General features: G+C 37.4%; 1 protein-coding gene across 1 annotated transcript in view; it reads left to right on the top strand.

The window, feature by feature from the left end:
• CCDC126 (coiled-coil domain containing 126) overlaps positions 1 to 19,456 on the top strand; it is a 54,714-nt gene extending 35,258 nt beyond the window's left edge. The window contains exon 4 of the mRNA XM_019928760.3: positions 17,655 to 19,456. Coding sequence (XP_019784319.1) covers positions 17,655 to 17,839 — 185 coding nt within the window. The 3' untranslated portion in view covers positions 17,840 to 19,456. The remainder of the gene's footprint in view (positions 1 to 17,654) is intronic.
• The last annotated feature ends 2,092 nt before the right edge of the window (positions 19,457 to 21,548 follow it).

Genomic DNA, 21,548 nt, shown 5'->3' with positions numbered 1-21,548 from the left:
AACCAACAAAACAAAAGATGAAATGTCAGACTTAAGTCCTAATATATCAAAATTACATTAATTATAAATGTTCTAAATACGCTAGTTAGAGGACATTGGCAGACTGAATTAAAAAACATGACCCAAGTATGTGCTGTCTACAAGAAAGTCACTTCAAATTTAATGATATTGGCTGGCTGAAAGTAAAAGGATGGGAAAAGATATGCAAACATTAATCAAAGGAAAGCAGGAGTGGCTGCATTAATAACAGGTAAAATAGACATCAGAGCAAAGAAAACTACCAGAGTCAGAGAATTAAATTATATAATCATAAAACAGTCAGCCCACCCAGAAGAAATAACAATCCTAAATGTATCTACAAAAATGATAGAACTGAAAGTAAAAATAGATAAATCCGCAATTATAGTTGAGAATTTAAAACACTCCTTGCTCAGGAACTGATAGAACTAGACAGAAAATCTGCAAAGATATAGAAGATCTGAAGAATGCAATCTAATCAGTGGAATCTTAGTTACATACACAGAAGCTCCATCAGCAACAGGAGGATATACATGTTTTTTAACAGTCCATGGAACATTCACCCAAATAGATACCCTTGGCCATAAAACAAATCTCAACAAATTTAAAAGAATTGAAATCATAAAGAGTGTATTCTGTGACTGCAGTGAACTCAAACTAGAAATTAATAACAGAGTGATAATAGGAAGATCTCCAAATAATTAGAAATTAAATAACACACTTCTAAATAATCTGTAAGTTAAAGAGGGAGCCTCAAGGGAAATTTTAAAAAATGCACTGATCTAAATGAAAACACAACATAAAAATTGTAGGACACAGCTAAAGTATGCTGAGAGGGAAGTTTACTTTAGAAAAGTACATACCTTAGAAAAGAGTGCATACTTTAGAAAAGAGGAAAAGTCTTAAACCCATAATCTAAGCTCCCACCTCAAGAACCTAGGTTCTTGAGTAAAACAAACCCAGATCAAAGCAGAAGGAAGGAAATGATAACGATAAGAACAGAAATAAATGAAATTGAAAGAAAAACAGAAAAAATCAGTGTAACAGCTTTTCTTTTGAAAGATGGGGGAAAAAACTGACAAACTTCTAGCAACACTGACCAAAAATAATTTGCCAATATCAGGAATGAAAAAGTGAGTGTCACTGCAGAACCTGCAGACATCAAAATCATAATAAGAGACTATTATGAACAGCTCTACATGTAAACACTATAACTTATATGAAAGGGGTCAGTTTCTCAAAAAACACAAACTAGCACACTCACCCAGTATGGAATAGATAATTTGAATAGCCGTATACAGGCATACCTCAGAGATACTCCATTCCAGACCGCCGCAATAAAGCAAGTCACGTGAAGTTTTCGGTTTCCCAGCACATGTAAAAATTACGTTTACACTATAGTTTATTAAATGTGAAATAGTATTATGTCTAAAAAGCCAAATGTATCCACCTTAATTAAAAAGTTCTTTATTGCTAAAAAATGCTAACCATCATCTGAGCCTTCTGCAAGTCATAATTTTTATTTTATTTATTTATTTATTTTTACTGGTGGAGGGTCTTGCCTTGATATCCATGGCTGCTGAAGGGTGGGGAGGCTGTGGCAGTTTCTTAACATAAGACAGCAATGAAGTTTGCCACATCACTTGGCTCTTTGACAGATGATTTCTCTGTAGCATGCAATGCTGTTTGATGCAATGCTCTTGGATAGTGTTTTGCCCACCACAGAACTTCTTTCAGTATTAGAGTAACTCCTCAAAGCCTGCTGCTGCTTCATCAACTAAGATTATGTAATATTCTGAATCCTTTTTGTGTCATTTCAACTATCTTCACAGCATCTTCACCCGGAGTAGACTCCATGTCAGGAAACCACTTTTTTTGCTTATCCATGAGAAGCAACTCCTCATTCATTAAAGTTTTTTTTTTTTTTTATCATGAGATTGCATGATTTCAGTTACATCTTCAGTCTCCACTTCTAATTCTAGTTCTTTTGCTGTTTCTACCACATCTGCACATCTGATTGCAGATCACCATAACAAATACAGTAATAATGAAAAAGTTTAAATATTGCAAGAATTACCAAAATGTGACAGAGAGACATGAAGAGAGCAGATGCTGTTGGAAAAATGACACTGATAGACTCACTCGGCACAGGGTTGCCACAAACTGTCAGTTTGTAAAAAATGCAATATTTGCAAAGTGGAATAAAGCGAGATATGTCTGTAACTGTTAGGGAAATTGACTTATAGTTCAAGAACTTACAAAAAAGAAATCTTCAGGCCCAGATGGTTTCACTGGAGAATTCTATCAGAAATTTTAATAGGGGACATCCCTGGTGGCACAGTGGTTAAGAATCCACCTGCCAATGCAGGGGACACGGGTTTGGTCCCTGGTCTGGGAAGATCCCACATGCCACAGAGCAACTAAGCCCATGCACCACAACTATTGAGCCTGTGCTCTAGGGCCTGTGGGCCACAACTACTGAGACCATGGGCCACAACTACTGAAGCCCATGCACTCTAGGGCCAATGTGCCACAACTACTGAAGCTTGCGCGCCTAGAGCCCGTGTTCTGCAACAAGAGAAACCACTGCAATGAGAAGCCTGCACACCGCAACAAAGAGTAGCCCCCACTCACCATAATTAGAGAAAGCCTGCGCGCAGCGACGACGACCCAACGCAGCCAAAGATAAATTTTTTAAAAAAAATTTCATTAAAAAATTTTTTAATAGGAATTAGTATAAATACTACACAGTCATTTTCAGAAAATAGAAGGGGAGGGAACACTTCCCAGTTCAATTATGAAGCTAGTATTATCTTTACACCAAAACCAAAGACGGTATAGGTAATTAAAAACTACAGACCAATACCCCTCATGAATATATATGTGTAGATCCTCAGGAAAAACTTAGCAAACGGAATTCAACAACACATAAAAAGAATTAAGATGAGCCCTGAACCAAGGTGGTAGAGTAGAAGGAGGTCCTCTCACTTCCTCTTGTGAGAACACCAGAATCACAACTAGCTGCTAGACAATCATCGACAGGAAGATACTGGAACTCACCAAAAAAGATACCCCACATCCAAAGACAAAGGAGAAGCCACAATGAGATGGTAGGGGGGCGCAATCACAGTAAAATCAAATCCCATAATTTCTGGTTGGGTGACTCACAAACTGGAGAACACTTATACGACAGAAGTCCACGCACTGGAGTGAATGTTCTGAGCCCCATGTCAGGCTTCCCAGCTGGGGGGTCTGGCAACAGGAGGAGGAATTCCTAGAGAATCAGACTTTGAAGGCTAGTGGGATTTGATTGCAGGACTTCAACAGGACTGGGGGAAACAGAGACTCCACTCTTGGAGGGCACACACAAAGTAGTGTGCACCTCGGGACCCAGGGGAAGGAGCAGTGACCCCATAGGAGACTGAACCAGACCTACCTGCTAGTGTTGGAGGATCTCCTGCAGAGGTGGTGGTGGGGCTGTGGCTCACCGTGGGGACAAGGACACTGGCAGCAGAAGTTCTGGGAAGTACTCCTTGGCGTGAGCACTCCCAGAGTCCGCCATTAGCCCCACCAAAGAGCCCAGGTAGGCTCCAGTGTTGGGTTGCCTCAAGCCAAACAACCAACAGGGAGGGAACACAGCCCCATGCATCAGCAGTCAAGTAGGTTAAAGTTTTACTGAGCTCTGCCCAGGAGAGCAACAGCCAGCTGTACCCACCACCAGTCCCTCCCATCAGGAAACTTGCACAAGCCTCTTAGATAGCCTCATCCACCAGAGGGCAGACAGCAGAAGCAAGAGGAACTGCAATCCTGCAGCCTGTGGAACAAAAACCACATTCACAGAAAGATAGACGAAATGAAAAGGCAGAGGGCTATGTACCAGATGAAGGAACAAGATAAAACCGAAGAAAAACAACTAAATGAAGTGGAGATAGGCAACCTTCCAGAAAAAGAATTCAGAATAATGATGGTGAAGATGATCCAGAACCTCAGAAAAAGAATGGAGGCAAAGATGGAGAAGATGCAAGAAATGTTTAACAAAGACCTAGAAGAATTAAAGAACAAAGAAACGGATGAATAATACAATAACTGAAGTGAAAGCTACACTAGAAGAATCAATAGCAGAATAACTGAGGCAGAAGAACAGATAAGTGACCTGGAAGACAGAATGATGGAATTCACTGCTGCGGAACAGAATAAAGAAAAAAGAATGAAGAGGAATGAAGACAGCCTAAGAGACCTCTGGGACATTAAACGCAACAATATTCGCATTATAGGGGTCCCAGAAGGAGAAGAGAGACAGAAAGGACCAGAGAAAATATTTGAAGAGATTATAGTAGAAAACTTCCCTAACGTGGGAAAGGAAATAGCCACCCAAGTCCAGGAAGCACAGAGAGTCCCATACAGGATAAACCCAAGGAGAAACATGCCAAGACACATAGTAATCAAATTGGTAAAATTTAAAGACAAAGAAAAATTATTGAAAGCAGCAAGGGAAAAATGACAAATAACCAACAAGGGAACTCCCATAAGGTTAACAGCTGAGTTCTCAGCAGAAACCCTACAAGCCAGAAGGGAGTGGCATGATATACTTAAAGTGATGAAAGGGAAGAACCTACAACCAAGATTACTCTACCCAGCAAGGATCTCAATCAGATTCAACGGAGAAATCAAAAGCTTTACAGACAAGCAAAAGCTAACAGATTTCAGCACCACCAAACCAGCTCTACAACAAATGCTAAAGGAACTTCTCTAAGTGGGAAACACAAGAGAAGAAAAGGACCTACAAAAACAAACCCAAAACAATTAAGAAAATGGTCATAGGAACATACATATTGATAATTATGTTAAATGTGAATGGATTAAATGTTCCAACCAAAGTACACAGGCTTGCTGAATGGATACAAAAACAAGACCCGTCTATATGCTGTCTACAAGAGACCCACTTCAGACCTAGGGACACATACAGACTGAAAGTGAGGGGATGGAAAAAGATATTGGAAATCAAAAGAAAGCTGGAATAGCAATACTCATATCAGATAAAATAGACTTTAAAATAAAGAATGTTATAAGCGACAAGGAAGGGCACTACATAATGATAAAAGGATCAATCTAAGAGGAAGATATAACAATTATATATGCACCCAGCATAGGAGCACCTCAATACTTAAGGCAACTACTATCAGCTATAAAAGGGGAAATCGACAGTAACAGAATAATAGTGGGGGGACTTTAACACCTCACACCAATGGACAGATCATCCAAAATGAAAATAAATAAGGAAACAGAAGCTTTAAATGACACAATAGACCAGATAGATTTAATTGATATTTATAGGACATTTCATCTAAAAACAGGTTACACTTTCTTCTCCAGTGCGCATGGAACATCCTCCAGGATGGATCACATCTTGGGTCACAAATCAAGCCTCAGCAAATTTAAGAAAATTGAAATCATATCAAGCATCTTTTCTGACCACAAAGCTATGAGATGAGAAATGAATTACAGGGAAAAAAACGTAAAAAACATAACACGTGGAGGCTAAACAATACGTTACTAAATAACCAAGAGATCACTGAAGAAATCAAAGAGGAAATCAAAAAATACCTAGAGACAAATGACAATGAAAACAAAACGATCCAAAACCTAAGGGATGCAGCAAAAGCAGTGCTAAGAGGGAAGTTTATAGCCATACATGCCTACCTCAAGAAACAAGAAAAATCTCAAACAATCTAACCTTACACCTAAAGGAACTAGGGAAAGAAGAACAAACAAAACCCAAAGTTAGCAGAAGGAAAGAAATCATAAAGAACAGAGGAGAAATAAATAGCAACAAAGAAAACAATAGCAAAGATCAATAAAACTAAAAGCTGGTTCTTTGAGAATATAAACAAAATTGAAAAACCATTAGCCAGATCCATCAAGAAAAAGAGGGAGAGCACTCAAATCAATAAAATTAGAATTGAAAAAGAAGTTATAACAGACATGGCAGAAATACAAGCCATCCTAAGAGACTACTACAAGCAACTCTATGCCAATAAAATGGACAACCTGGAAGAAATGGATAAATTCTTAGAAAGATATAACCTTCCAAGACTGAACCATGAAGAAATAGAAAATATGAACAGACGAATCACAAGTAATGAAATTGAAACTGTGATTAAAAATCTTCCAGCAAATAAAAGTCCAGGACTAGATGGCTTCATAGATGAATTCTATCAAACACTCAGAGAAGACCTAACACCCATCCTTCTCAAACTCTTCCAAAAAATTGCAGAGGAAGGAACACTCCCAAACTCATTCCATGAGGCCACCATCACCCTGATGACAAAATCAGACAAAGATACTACAAAAAAAGAAAATTACAGGCCAATATCATGAATGAATTCTGATGAATATAGATGCCAAAATCCTCAACAAAATACTAGCAAACAGAATCCAACAACACATTAAAAGGATCATACACCATGATCAAGTGGGATTTATCCCAGGGATGCAAGGATTCCTCCATACATGCATATCAATCAATATGATATACCACTTTAACAAACTGAAGAATAAAAACCATATGATCATCTCTGTAGATGCAGAAAAAGCTTTTGACAAAATTCAACACCCATTTATGATAACTCTCCAGAAAGTTGGCATAGAGGGAACCTACCTCAACATAATAAAGGCCATATACGACAAACCCACAGCAAACATCATTTTCAGTGGTGAAAAACTGAAAGCATTTCCTCTAAGATCAGGAACAAGACAAGGATGTCCACTCTCACCACTATTATTCAACATAGTTTTGGAAGTCCTAGCCACAGCAGTCAGAGAAGAAAAAGAAATAAAAGGGATACAAATCGGAAAAGAAGAAGCAAAACTGTCACTCTTGGCAGATGACATGATACTATATGTAGAGAATCCTAGATATGCCACCAGAAAGCAAGTAGAGCTAATCAATGAATTTGGTAAATTTGCAGGATACAAAATTAATGCACAGAAAAATCTCTTGCATTCCTATACACTAATGATGAAAAATCTGAAAGAGGAATTAAGGAAACACTCTCATTTACCATTGCAACAAAAAGAATAAAATACCTGGGAATAAACTTCCTAGGGAGGCAAAAGACCTGTATGCAGAAAACTATAAGACACTGATGAAAGAAATTAAAGATGATACCAACAGATGGAGAGATATACCATGTTCTTGGATTGGAAGAATCAACATTGTGAAAATGACTATACTACCCAAAGCAATCTACAGATTCAATGCGATCCCTATCAAATTACCAATGGAATTTTTCATGGAACTAGAACAAAAAAACTTAAAATTTGTGTGGAGACACAAAAGACCCCGAATAGTCAAAGCAGTGTTGAAGGAAGGAAACGGAGCTGGAGGAATCAGACTCCCTGACTTTAGACTATATTACAGAGCTACAATAATCAAGACAACATGGTACTGGCACCGAAATAGAAACATAGATCCATGGAACAAGATAGAAAGCCCAGAGATAAACCCACACATCTATGGTCAACTAATCTATGACAAAGGAAGCAAGGATATACAATGGAGAAAAGACAGTCTCTTCAATAAGTGGTGCTGGGAAAACTGGACAGCTACATGTAAAAGAATGAAATTAGAACACTCTCTAACACCATACACAAAAATAAACTCAAAATGGATTAGAGACCTAAATGTAAGAGTGGACACTATAAAACTCTTAGAGGAAAACATAGGAAGAACACTCATTTTTTTTTTTTTTTTTTTTTTTTTTTCAGTACACGGGCCTCTCACTGTTGTGGCCTCTTCTGTTGTGGAGCACAGGCTCCGCGGCCATGGCTCACGGGCCCAGCCGCTTGGCAGCATGTGGGATCTTCCCGGACCGGGGCACGAACCCATGTCCCCTGCATCGGCAGGCGGACTCTCAACCACTGCGCCACCAGGGAAGCCCGGAAGAACACTCTTTGACATAAATCACAGCAAGATCCTTTTTGACCCATCTCCTAGAGAAATGGAAATAAAAACAAAAATAAACAAATGGGACCTAATGAAACTTCAAAGCTTTTGCACAGCAAAGGAAAGTGTAAACAAGATGAAAATACAAGCTTCAGAATGGGAGTAAATATTTGCAAATGAATCAATGGACAAAGGATTAATCTCCAAAATATATAAAGAGCTCATGCAGCTCAATATTAAAAATACAAACAACCCAATCCAAAAATGGGCAGAAGACCTAAATAGACATTTCTCCAGCGAAGACCTACAGATGGCCAAGAAGCACATGAAAAGCTGTTCAGCCTCACTAATTATTAGAGAAATGCAAATCAAAAGTACAATGAAGCATCACCTCACACCTGTTAGAATGGGCATCATCAGAAAATCTACAAACAAATGCTGGAGAGGTTGTGGAGAAAAGGGAACCCTCTTGCACTGTTGATGGGAATGTAAATTGATACAGCCACTATGGAGAACAGTATGGAAGTTCCTTAAAAAACTAAAAATAGAATTACCATATGATCCAGCAATCCCACTACTGGGCATATACCCTGAGAAAACCATAATTCAAAAAGAGTCATGTAACCCCAGTATTCATTGTAGCACTATTTACATTAGCCAGGACATGGCAGCAACCTAAATGCCCATTGACAGACAAATGGATAAAGAAGATGTGGTACATATATACAATGGAATATTACTCAGCCATGAAAAGGAACGAAATTGGATCATTTGTAGAGACGTAGATGGACCTAGAGACTGTCACAGAGAGTGAAGTAAGTCAGAAATCAAATATCGTATATTAATTCATGTATGTGTAACCTAGAAAAATGGTACAGATGAACTGGTTTGCAGGGCACAAATTGAGACACAGATGTAGAGAACAAACGTATGGACACCAAGGGTGTGGGGGTGGTAGTGTGATGAATTGGGCGAGTGGGATTGACGTGTATACACTTATGTGTATAAAATTCATGACTAATAAGAATGTGCTGTATAAAAAAAAGTAAAATGAAATTAAAAAGAATAAAATCAAAAAATCAGAAAACGAAAAAAAAAGTAAATGGATTAAACTCCCCAATCAAAATACATAGATTGGCAGAATGGATTTTTTTAAAAAAACAGGATTTAATTATATGCTGTCTATAAGAGATTCACTGTGAGTATAATGACACACATAGAAGTTTGGGACCCTAATCAATAGGACTGGTGTCCTTACAGAAGAGAAATAGACACGAGATGCATGTACAGAAAAAAGGCCACATGAGCATACAGTGAGAAGATACCCATCTGCAAGCTATGGAGAAACTAAACCTGCCATAGCTTTGATCTTGGAATTCCTGTCTCCAGACTGTGGGAAAATAAATTTCTGTTGTTTAAGAAAAAAAGTAAGTATATGGCAAGTTATTTTATATTAGTTTCACATAAGTGATTAAAATGTTATATGTATGACCCTAAAAAAAAAAGAAAAGAAAAAAGAAGAAATACCGTGACCAAGTGGCATTTATTCCAGGAATGCAAGGCTGGTTTAATTTTCAAAAATCAATCAGTGTAGGGACTTCCCTGGCAGTCCAGTGGTTAAGACTCCATGCTCCCAATGCAGGGGGCACAGGTTTGAGACCTGGTCAGGGAACTAAGATCCCACATGCCACATGGCAGGCGTAAAAAAAAAAAAAAATCGATCAGTGTATTCCACCATATTAACAGGCTAATGAGAGGGAGGATGGGGTTACTGTAAAAGGGCAATACAGGGATAGTTGTGGTGAAGGAAATATTCTGCATCTTGACTGTACCAGTGTCAGTACTGTAGCTGTGATGTATGTAGTTTTACAAGATGTCACTGTTGGGCAAAACTGGGTAAAGGGTACAGGAATTTCTGTATTTGTTATTTCTTGCAACTGGATGTAAATGTACAGTTATCTCAAAATAAGTTATTTACCAATTAAGAAAAAAAAACCTAACAAACCTGTAAAATGCATAGTCCTTATATTCTAAACATGTTAGAGGGAAGTCAATCTCAGAATTCCTACTAGAAGTGGTTTTAATGTGGCTATTTAAAATGTAGATTATTTATGATTTGTATTATTTAGTCAAATCCATTATCTAGCTTTTGTTTTCTCACTTAAGAAAAAATTAGGCTTATTTTATGGTCCTAGGCATTTAATTTGTTTATAAAGTTTGATGAGAACATGTCGATCTACTCATGAGACCTAAACAGTGTGCCTTGCAGCCTTAAGTAGGGAAGTAATAAAATATTTGTTGAATGATATAATTTATTCAGCACTCAGTAGGAGAAGGTAGCTGTATTAAAAGTGTAAAAGACTAAACAATTAATGTACATTTAATTACAGAGTTTATGAGGCTTTTGAAACCACTTTTACCTAGCAATTTGCTCTGATATTTGAATTCGTTCATATTGTTTAGGAAGTATTCTTGTTTTATTGCTAGCTTCATAATAAAACTTTACAGTGAGTAATTCACTTTGATAATCAAGAAGTGACTTCTGAGTTTTCTCCCTTGTACAGTTAAGCATATGTTAGTGGTGGTAAAATATTAATATGAATTTGAAAAATATTAATAAGGAAAAGTTTTTGACTTAGATACTTTAAACACTTTAGTTTTGTTTTCTGGCTGTTTTGGGTCTTTGTTGCTGTGTGTGGGCTTTCTCTAGTTGTGGTGAGCGGGGGCTACCCTTCGTTGAGGTGTGCTGGCTTCTCACTGCGGTGACTTCTCTTGTTGTGGAGCACAGGCTCTAGGCACGTGGGTTTCAGTAGTTGTGGCATGCGGGCTCAGTAGTTGTGGCTCATGGGCTTAGTTACTCTGTGGCATGTGGGATCTTCCTGGACCAGGGATCAAACTTGTGTGCCCTGCATTGGCAGGTGGATTCTTAACCACTGTGCCACCAGAGAAGTCCCACACTTATGTATTTTATTTTCATTAGTCATTTTTGCGTTTTACTACTATTTTACTACTACTACATTTACTAAGAATTGAATTTCTTTTTTGTGTACACATGGCTATTTTTTTTTCACATGACTATTTTTATTTGTATCTGCCTCTCCACATTAAGAATACAAATAATAAAACCTATTGAGATATAAATAAGAGATAAATCAGCAGAGACCTATAAGTATGCGGTGCACAAAGGCATGTGTACTTGGTGTTTGTGCTGGTCCTTTTCCTGGTTGCCTTCAGATTTGTTCCTTTACTTTTCTCTGTTTTGTATCTCAAGGGAGGGTGATTCTAGTAGGTGGCACTTTCTAAGTTCCTAAATCAACTAGCTACTGCCTGGGTTCAGCCAATGAGAAGTACTGGCAGGAGTTCGGAATGTAGGAGGAAAAGAGAGACTAGGGTATTTTTCTCCCTTTCTGCCTCAGGTGATGTCTCCTTTGTAGCGCCACCTTCTCTGCCAGACAGCCTCCTTGGCTCTGTTATTCCACTAGGTGTCCTTGGACTTGGGCTGTTGTAACATTACTGATTTTTCCCTCTGTTCCTTAGGCTTGGGATGATAGTGGCTTCCTGCTGTGCCTCACAATCTCTTGATTATGTTTATTGTAGCAAGAATCTTTTTATATCCAATATCTTTAGTATATTTAATAGCATTGTAACTTTTTTGTTATATTCATTCGTTTGTTTTATTTTTTAGATTCCATTATATCCTCCTTTTGATTTTTGTATACTGTGGAATAATTGGGCTAGGTGCTATTTTGATAGTATGTGTGTTCTTATGTGCCTTTGTTTTAGCCTGTTTTTTGTTATTTTTCCCTTAAACTATTTGATTTCTTCTCCCAGAGTAGGGAAACTTAAAGCAGGAGCAGAACAACCTTAAAGGGTTTTATTTCCTAAGTCTGGTTCTTCATGTTAATCTCAACCATGATACCACCTACCAAGCATGAATCAGACATTCAGCAAATGTTCATTTCCAGCATTTGTTGACTGTCTACTATGTGATAAAGCATCAAGCTGGATGAGCTGAGTAAAAGGATATGGTATGGTCTCCAATTCCAGGTTGTTTTTAGGGGTTCTGAACCGGGTCCCGAGGTAGGAGTTCTTATTGCTAGCACTTTCAGTGATAGGGCTTTGTGGGGAAGTACTGTGGACTCCCATAGAGTGTAAATGTATAATTCCCATAACTATATAGTCACATGAAATGTAAACAGAAAATTGTAATGTGAATCTAGAGAAAGGGTGAGTTTTGCTATGTTCAAAGGGATCATTGTGGTTTTTCAACTGATTTTATATCATCGAATAAGGTAATTTAGATTTCTTAGTCTTTTAAAATATTTTATTAAAACTATTGATTTTAGGGCTACCCTGGTGGCGCAGTGGTTGAGAGTCCACCTGCCGATGCAGGGGACACGGGTTCGTGCCCCGGTCCGGGAAGATCCCACATGCCGCAGAGCGGCTGGGCCCATGAGCCATGGTCGCTGAGCCTGCGCGTCCGGAGCCTGTGCTCCATAACGGGAGAGGCCACAAGAGTGAGAGGCCTGCGTACTGCAAAACAAAACAAAACAAAACAAAACAACTGATTTTAGAAAATTTGAAAGGAGGATATGTGATAATTTAGAACATTGTTAAAGTAATATATAGTTTTTTCTGATTAAACCCAACTTTTCCTTTGAGTATTTTTTTGATGGAAAACTGATTACTTAACTTACAAATTATGTTTAAAATAAAATGAATTTTTCCAAAGAGAATTGGTGTAAGCATTTATCAAAGGCTGTGGACACCACTATTCTGCAGCATCGTAATAAAATATAAGCAGGAAGCTCAGATATATGCTACATGGATTTTAGATTGGAAACGTAGTGGCCTTTGTCACTGTTATAACCCAAATTATTTGTAATAAAAAAACCTGTGTGTGAAAAAAAAAGTGTATGCATGTAGAAAGTAATAACATAAAAGGAAAAAATTGTTGTGGTAGGCTGAAGATATATATACATTTCCTCTAAAGAAGCAATAGTCAAATGCAATGTGTAGATTTCATTTGAATTCTGATTCAAGCAAATCAGCTGTAAGAAGACAATTTTCAGATAATCAGGAAAATCTGGATATGGAACAGGTGTTAAACTACTTAAATTAAGAAATTACTATAAATTTTGTTAAGCATGATAATAGCACAATGGTTAAGTTCTTTAAAAGTTAAAGGTGCATTCCGAAGAATTTACAGTGAAATGACATGATGTCTGGGATTTGACCTAAAATACTTTTGGAGAAAAAAGGTGGAAGAGGAGAGATTAACCAAGAATGGCAAAATATTGTTCACTGTGAAAGCCAAGTGATGAGAATTAGGTCCATGAGTACTCATTATACTATTCTATCTCTGCTTGTGTATGTTTGAAATTTTCCAAAATTAAAAAAATTGAAAATGTTAAAAAACAATCATGAGATACAGTATATCTACTCATCATTTAGACACCATAGAGGTAAATATATATATATATATATATATATATATACACACACACACACATATATATATATATATTCTTTTTGCATCTGCATTGTAGTGGAAAACCCTGAATTTGGGGCCTTGGAAGCAAAAGACTGGGGTCTGAATTCTAGTTTTCCTACCTGCTAATAATGTTTACTTTTTTTAAAATAAATTTTATTTTATTTATTTTATTTTTGGCTGAGTTGGGTCTTCATTGCTGCACATGGGCTTTCTCTAGGGCAGCGAGTGGGGGCTACTCTTTGTTGCGGTGCACAGGCTTCTCATTGCAGTGGCTTCTCGTTGCGGAGCACGGACTCTAGGCACGTGGGCTTTAGTAGTTGTGGCACGCAGGCTCAGTAGTTGTGGCTCACGTGCTCTAGAGCGCAGGCTCAGTAGTTGTGGCGCACAGGCTTAGCTGCTCTGCGGCATGTGGGATCTTCCCAGCCCAGGGCTCATACCCATTTCCCTTGCATTGGCAGGCGGATTCTTAACCACTGCGCCACGAGGGAAGCCCCTAAAATGTTTACTTTTTCAGTCTATTTTATACGGGAAAAAAATAGACATGTATACTGAATATTAAAATAACTAATAACAAGTAAGGTTTGTTGAGACTTTGTGTACCACACATTGAGCTAAGCCTTACGTATCATTTAATCCTTATTACTAATGAAAATATTAAATAATGTATGGAAAAAAACCTCCTGATGTGCACATATACATATATATGTATACACACATATATATATAAAATACATATACATTACAATAAATTTGTTTGTATTTGATTTTAAAGAACCCCAACTTTTCCTTTAATTGCTATTCCTAACTATAACTAATCAGTGAGTAGGCTGTACCTTTATAATTCATGTCGCACTTCAGCTTGGTGTCAAACCTCTGAGGGCTTTAGCTTCATTTTATGTTAACATGATGGTAAGCTTCCCACCCCAGTCTGTTCTATGTAGCCTTCTCTGGCCTAGGTTGACTACTTCAAATATTATACATGAGGTGGCTGCCAGGGAAAAACAGATTCAGCAGTTAATCTTTTAATCTTGTTGCTGGAAGATTCTTTAAAATATATATATTTTAACTTACCAAATACTATTATAACTCTTGATTGAAAGGTCTTAATTAAGAAATGCCCCCTCTCCCTAATCTTTTTTTCTTTTTTTTGCGGTACGCGGGCCTCTCACTGCTGTGGCCTCTCCAGTTGCGGAGCACAGGCTCCGGATGCGCAGGCTCAGCGGCCATGGCTCACGGGCCAGGCCACTCCGCGGCATGTGGGATCTTCCCGGACCGGGGCACGAACCCGTGTCCCCTGCATCGGCAGGCGGACTCTCAACCACTGCGTCACCAGGGAAGCCCTCCCTAATCTTTTATTTTGAAAATTCTCAGTCTACAGAAAGTTAGGGAAAATTATGTGGTAAACATCATATATCTTTCCTCTAGATTCCTCATTTACTAAAAATTTTTCTATATTTTTATCTTTCCGTCTCTATACAAATATATATGCTTTTAGGGGGTACCATTTGAAACAAGTTGTACATATCATGACATTTTATCCCTAAATACTTCTTATCAAAGAATTTTTCTTATACTTTTTTTCTTGTGCATACCCACTAAACTAGAATATTTAAGTGTTCACGATGAATGACGCCAAAAGATACACTGCTTGATTTCCTCCATCACTAGACTTTCTCCAAATAGTTTTTCCCCTCACTTTATATTACTTTGATTTTTTTGTTGATTTATTTCTAATCACTTTTTACAACCACCTGCTACCACTACTCTCACTACTCCTTTCTGAAATCTGTTTTTCTTTTTTCACTTTAAGAAAATTATGGTAAAATGTATGTAACATAAAATTTGCCATCTTGGGCTTCCCTGGTGGCGCAGTGGTTGAGAGTCCACCTGCTGACGCAGGGGACACGGGTTCGTGTCCCGGTCCGGGAAGATCCCACGTGCCGCGGAGCGGCTGGGCCCGTGAGCCATGGCTGCTCAGCCTGCGTGTCTGGAGCCTGTGCTCCACAACGGGAGAGGCCACAACAGTGAGAGGCCCACATACCGCCCAAAAAAAAAAAAAAAAAAAATTTGCCATCTTAACCATTTAAAAAAAATTTATTTTATTTGTTTATTTTTGGCTGCGTTGGGTCTTCGTTGCTGCACGCAGGCTTTCTCTCCTTGCAGTGAGCAGGGGCTACTCTTCGTTGTGGTGCGTGGGCTTCTCATTGCGGTGGCTTCTTTTGTTGCAGAGCACAGGCTCTAGGTCGCTGGCTTCAGTAGTTGTGGCTCGCGGGCTATATAGTGCAGGCTCAGTAGCTGTGGCGCACAGGCTTAGTTGCTCCACGGCATGTGGGATCTTCCCAGACCAGGGCTCGAACCTGTGTCCCCTGCATTGTCAGTTGGATTCTTAACCACTGCACCACCAGGGAAGCCCTGCCATCTTAACCATTTTTAGATGTACAGTCCAGTGGCATTAATTATATTCAATGTTGTACAGCCATCACTACTACCTAAAACTGGCATCACCCCGAACAAGAAACTCTGTAACCTTACCATTAAGCAGTAACTTGCCATTCCCCCCCTTCCCCTGGTCTTTGGTAACCTCTAATCTACCTTCTGTCTCTACGTATTTTTCTATTCTAGGTAGTCCAAATAAGTGGAATCATACAGTATTTGTCCTTTTTTTGTCTGGCTTATTTCACTTTGCATAATGTCTTCAAGGTTCATCCATTTTGTATTATGTATCAGAACATCATTCCTTTTTATGGCTAAATAGTATTCCCTGTATGTTAATACCACATTTTGTTGATCTTTTGATCTACTGATGGACACTTAGGTTGTTTCCACCTTTTGGCTATTGTGAATAATTCTGAAATAAACATTGGTGTACAAGTATCTCTTTGAGTCTCTGCTTTCACTTTTTGGGGTAGATACCTAGGAGTGGAATTACTGGGTCACATGGTCATTTTATGTTTAGCTTTTTGAGAAACTGCCGAACTGTTTTCTGTGGTGGCTGTGCCATTCTATATTCCTACCAGCAGTGTATGAGGGTCCCAGTGTCTTCACATTTTTGCCAATGCTTATTTTCCCTTTGTTTGATTATAGCCATCCTAGCAGACATAAAGTGGTATTTCATTGTGATGTTGGGTATCTTTTCATGTGCTTACTGTTCATTTGCGTATCTTCTTTGGAGAAATGTTTATTCAAGTCCTTTGATGATTTTAAAAATTGAGTGGTTTATCTTTTTGTTGTTGGGTTTAGGAGTTCTTTATATGTTCTTGATACTAAGCCCTTGTCAGATATATGATTTGCAAATATTTTCTTCCATTCTCTAGATTGTCTTTTCACTTTCTGGGTAATATCTTTTGATGTCCAAAAGTTTTAAATTTTGATGAAGTCCAATTTATCTGTTTTTTCTTCTGCTTTTCCTGATAGCTTAGTAACAGAACCATCAGCAACTTTATGAGTTGTTGTTAAATTATTTTTCCCCTGATCACAGATTAGGGTTTGAGCTGTGTTTTTTGGTCCAGGACCAACAAAAAATAACAATATCAGTTGCCACTGACTGAATACATAATATGTGTTAGGTGCCATTGGGAAACCTGAGAAAAGAGGATTCTAGGGAAGCAAAGGGTCAAAATTTCATTCTTTCCAGGTAAATTCTACTAAAACCCTTTAACCTCCCAGAGAGATTAGAAGATACAGTCTTCCCCATCATTTTCTAGTCAGAACTAGTATCTGTACTGCACTGATTGGGTTCCTGGCATCTGCTCTGGATCCTAGGCTGCCCCTAAACTTCAGCCTGTGGAGGTTCCAGGTTTCTTGTTTCTACATTTCCTTGAATTTCTTAGTTAGCTCAGCTAGCTTTTTACCTTACCTGCCTAGTCCACAGTTGTCTTTTCAGACTAAGAAACTCAAAGTAAATGGGTTCCTTACAGAGAGACTAACATTTTAAACCAGCCTTTACATCTGTTTTATTGCACGAGAAAAGTAAGTTTCCCTACGTTTATAACTCTGAAATTCCGTTAGGAAGCTCTGTATGTGATGCTATTCATTAAAATAGGTTTTTTCTATGTGTGGTATGAGTGCTTTCCCTCTAGTATATTTCCTTTCGGATGACTTGATAATTGTTCACTTTTCCCCTCAAACTATGAAAACACAAATATTAAGTGCTCTATCAGTCTTTAATATGGTTTATTCTCATTTTTTCCCCCCTAGCTGATTTAAAAAGAACAATTGCTGTCCTTTTGGATGACATTTTACAACGTTTGGTAAAGCTGGAGAACAAAGTCGACTATATTGTTGTAAACGGCTCAGCAACCAACACTACCAATGGTACTAGTGGGAATCTGGTGCCTGTGACGACAAATAAAAGGATAAATGTATCAGGCAGCATTAGATAGCAGTTGAAGATCAGCTTGTGCTGCTACGTTCACCGTGGATTATATCCTATGGCAGAAAAGCTTTTATATCGCTGGCTAGCATAGAGTAATACTTTACAATAAAACCTCTATGCATTTTCAAGGAATATGCTGGATTCATGGAACTCTAATTCTGTATATAAATCTTAAAAGTTATTAGTTTGCTTTCAGGCACAACTCTTCAACGCTGTACTATATCCTTAAAGGGAACTTGGTAACATGGTTGATTGTAGTAAGCAGGTAGGTGATCTTTGTATAAATCTTTGTGTTTGAGATCAAGTTGGAACAAAAACACTGAAAGACATGGATTCATTTCTATAAAATATTTATTTAAATATATGACTTGTTTTTCAGACAAGTGAAGAATATTGTTACTGAATCATTCTGTCATTTGTTATCAGTAGATGTGACTGTTTGACTAATGCTATTAGAAAATGTGCTTACTTCCAGTACTTACTATATTTTGTTATTCAGATTATGAGCAGAGAGAAAGGAAGTATAATGTTGAAAATAATGTTTTGAAATCATGACCCAAAGAATGTCTTCATTTGCACTATCCCTTCAGAATAACTGGAGGTTAATTATTTTTAAAAATTACATTTATAAGAGTATAATCTTGAAATGGGTAGTAGCCACTGTTTGTAACCTATTCTAAACATTGGGACAATTAAATAACATTAAAATAGTAATTTCTAATCTCATACGTAACATTTTCTTATATACTTATGTTCTGAAGAATAAAAGATTTTTATGATGAGATTAAAAGTAAGTATTAATTCATGATTTTCATATACATGAATGTTAATTTAAAAGTGTAACCCTTTGATTATGTTGTCAAGAAAGCACATTATTTCCATATTCCAGTAATTTTTGCTTATATTATATTGGCAAGGGAGAGAAAAACTGAGATATTTGTGAGACTGGGACTCTTAAGGACTTTAGCCAGATGTATATAATAAAAGTATTTGTGTTGCATTAAATTGCTTGGAAAATGGTAACATAGTACGTAGAATATCCTGCTTTATGAAATTTTGGATTTGTATAATAGATACGTTAGATATTCATTTTATATAATGAGCACTTAAAAATAATTAAGAACGTTTAAAATGTAATTTAAATTATGAAGATGGACTATCTTTTCAGGAAAACAGCTCTTCTATATAGCACAAGAGATCTTAATCTTGGGTAATTCTACTATAGAGAAAAGTACACCTTTATTTAAATTTACCTTGTAGCAAATTTAATTGCCATATGGTGCCCTATGTTTCATAGTATTTATTCTCTATAACAACTGCTTAAGTGCAGCTAGCTTCTAGATTTAGACTGTATTGAATTTAGTTTTGGATATTGTATTGTTCATTATTACAATGTGCTACCAGACATAGTAGCAATAATTATAATGTTTTATTAAAGTAAGTATGAGAAAATATTTCATGAAAGATATCTTTCCAGACTCTTCCCTGTACCCTACCTTTATGTGAAGGAATTATTTATATACCATTTCCGGGTAAAGTTTGGAATAATTGTTCAGTCTCATTAGATGCTGACATTTTTGTTTTTGTTTTCAGGGATGAAATAAAATGTATTATTTGTACTTTACAGTGTTATCATAAATTTTTTCTTTAATGGTGATTGTGCATTTAATAAATGGTAAATGATTAAAAGGAATCTTAGATAATTTGGGTTTTGTTCCATGAATTCCAGATAGCTGTTTCAAAGAGAAAAATGGAAGATTGCCTTGTCCAGGTTAGGAGAGTCTGAGTTTAGGGACTGATGGGAACAAATCTGGGGATTGTGATTGGAGGTGGTTCCTAGGCTTGAACTGTCAAGTCGAAGTTTACTGGTGAGTTTTTTTAATTTAAACTTAAATTTTTTAATTTTTATTTTATATTGGAGTATAGTTGATTAATAATGTTGTGTTAGTTTCAGGTGTACAGCAAAGTAATTCAGTTATACATAAACGTGTATCTATTCTTTTTCAGCTTCTTTTCCCATTTAAGTTATTACAGAGTATTGAGCAGAGTTCCCTGTGCTATACAGTAGGTCCTTGTTGGTTATCTATTTTAATAGCAGTGTATACACGTCAATCCCAAACTCCCAGTCTGTCTCTACCCCCCACCCTTCCTTCCTGTTAACCATAAGTTTATTCTCTAAGTCTGTGAGTCTCTTTCTATTATGTAAATAAGTTCATTTGTATCTTTTTTTTTTAGGTTTTGCTTATAAGCTGATATCATATATTTATCTTTCTCTGACTTACTTCACTTAGTATGATAATCTCCAGGCCCATCTGTGTTGCGAAAATGGCATTATTGCATTCATTTTAATGGTTGAATAATATTCCATTGTATATATCTAACACACCTTCTTTATCCATTCCTCTGTTGATGGACATTTAGGTTGCTTCCATGTCTTGGCTGTTGTAAACATTGCTGCAGTGAACATTGGGGTGCATGTATCCTTTCCTTTTTTAAAAAAATTAATTAATTAATTAGTTGATTTTTGGCTGCATTGTGTCTTTCTTGCTGCACGTGGGCTTTCTCTAGTGCAGCGAGCAGGGGCTACTTTTCGTTGTGATGCACGGGCTTCTCACTGTGGTGGCTTCTCTTGTTGTGGAGCACAGGCGCTTGGCGTGCAGGCTTCAGTAGTTCTGGCTCGTGGGCTCTAGAGCACAGGCTCAGTAGTTGTGGCGCACGGGCTTAGTTGCTCTGCGGCATGTGGGATCTTCCCGGACCAGGGCTTGAACCCGTGTCCCCTGTATTGGCAGGCAGATTCTTAACCACTGTGCCACCAGGGAAGTCCCACATGTATCCTTTCAAACCATGTTTTCCTCCAGATATATGCCCAGGAGTGGGATTGCTGGATCTTATGGTAGCTCTATTTTTAGTTTTTTAAGGAACCTCCATACTGTGGCTGCACCAGTTTACATTTCCACTAACAGTGTAGAGGGTTCCTTTTTCTCCACACTCTCTCCAGGATTTATTGTTTGTAGACTTTATGATGATGGCCATTCTGACTGGTGTGAGGTGATATCATAGTTTTGATTTGCATTTCTCTAATAATTAGCGGTGTTGAACATCTTTTCATGTGCCTCTTGGCCATTTGCATGTCTTCTTTGGAGAAATGTCTGTTTAGGTCTTCTACCCATTTTTTGATTGGATTGTTTGTTTTTTTCATATTGAGCTGCATGGGCTGTTTGTAAATTTTGCAGATATTAAATCCCTCGTCAGTTGCATTGTTTGCAAATATTTTCTCCCATTCTGTGGGTTGTCTTTTTGTTTTGCTTATGGTTTCCTTTTGCTGTGCAAAAGCGTTTGAGTTTAATTAGGTCCCATTTGTTTAATTTTGTTTTTATTTTCATTACTCTAGGAGACAGATCAAAAAAAGATATGCTGTGATTTATGTCAGAGAGTGATCTGCCTATATATTCCTCTAAGAGTTTTATAGTATCCAGTCTTACATTTAGGTCTTTAATCCATTTGGAGTTTATTTTTGTGTGTGGTGTTAAAGAATGTTCTAATTTCATCTTTTTGCATGTAGCTATCCAGTTTTCCCAGTACCATTTATTGAAGAGACTATCTTTTCTCCATTGTATAGACTTGCCTCCTTTGTTATAGATTAAATGACCATAGGTTCGTGGGTTTATTTCTGGGCTTTCTATCCTGTTCCATTGATCTATATTTCTGTTTTTTTG

Source organism: Tursiops truncatus, chromosome 9, assembly GCF_011762595.2.
Source record: "Tursiops truncatus isolate mTurTru1 chromosome 9, mTurTru1.mat.Y, whole genome shotgun sequence".
Classification (NCBI taxonomy): Eukaryota; Metazoa; Chordata; class Mammalia; order Artiodactyla; family Delphinidae; genus Tursiops; species Tursiops truncatus.
Note: the sequence above shows the minus strand (reverse complement) of the source record. Positions and strands in the feature narration are given on the sequence as shown.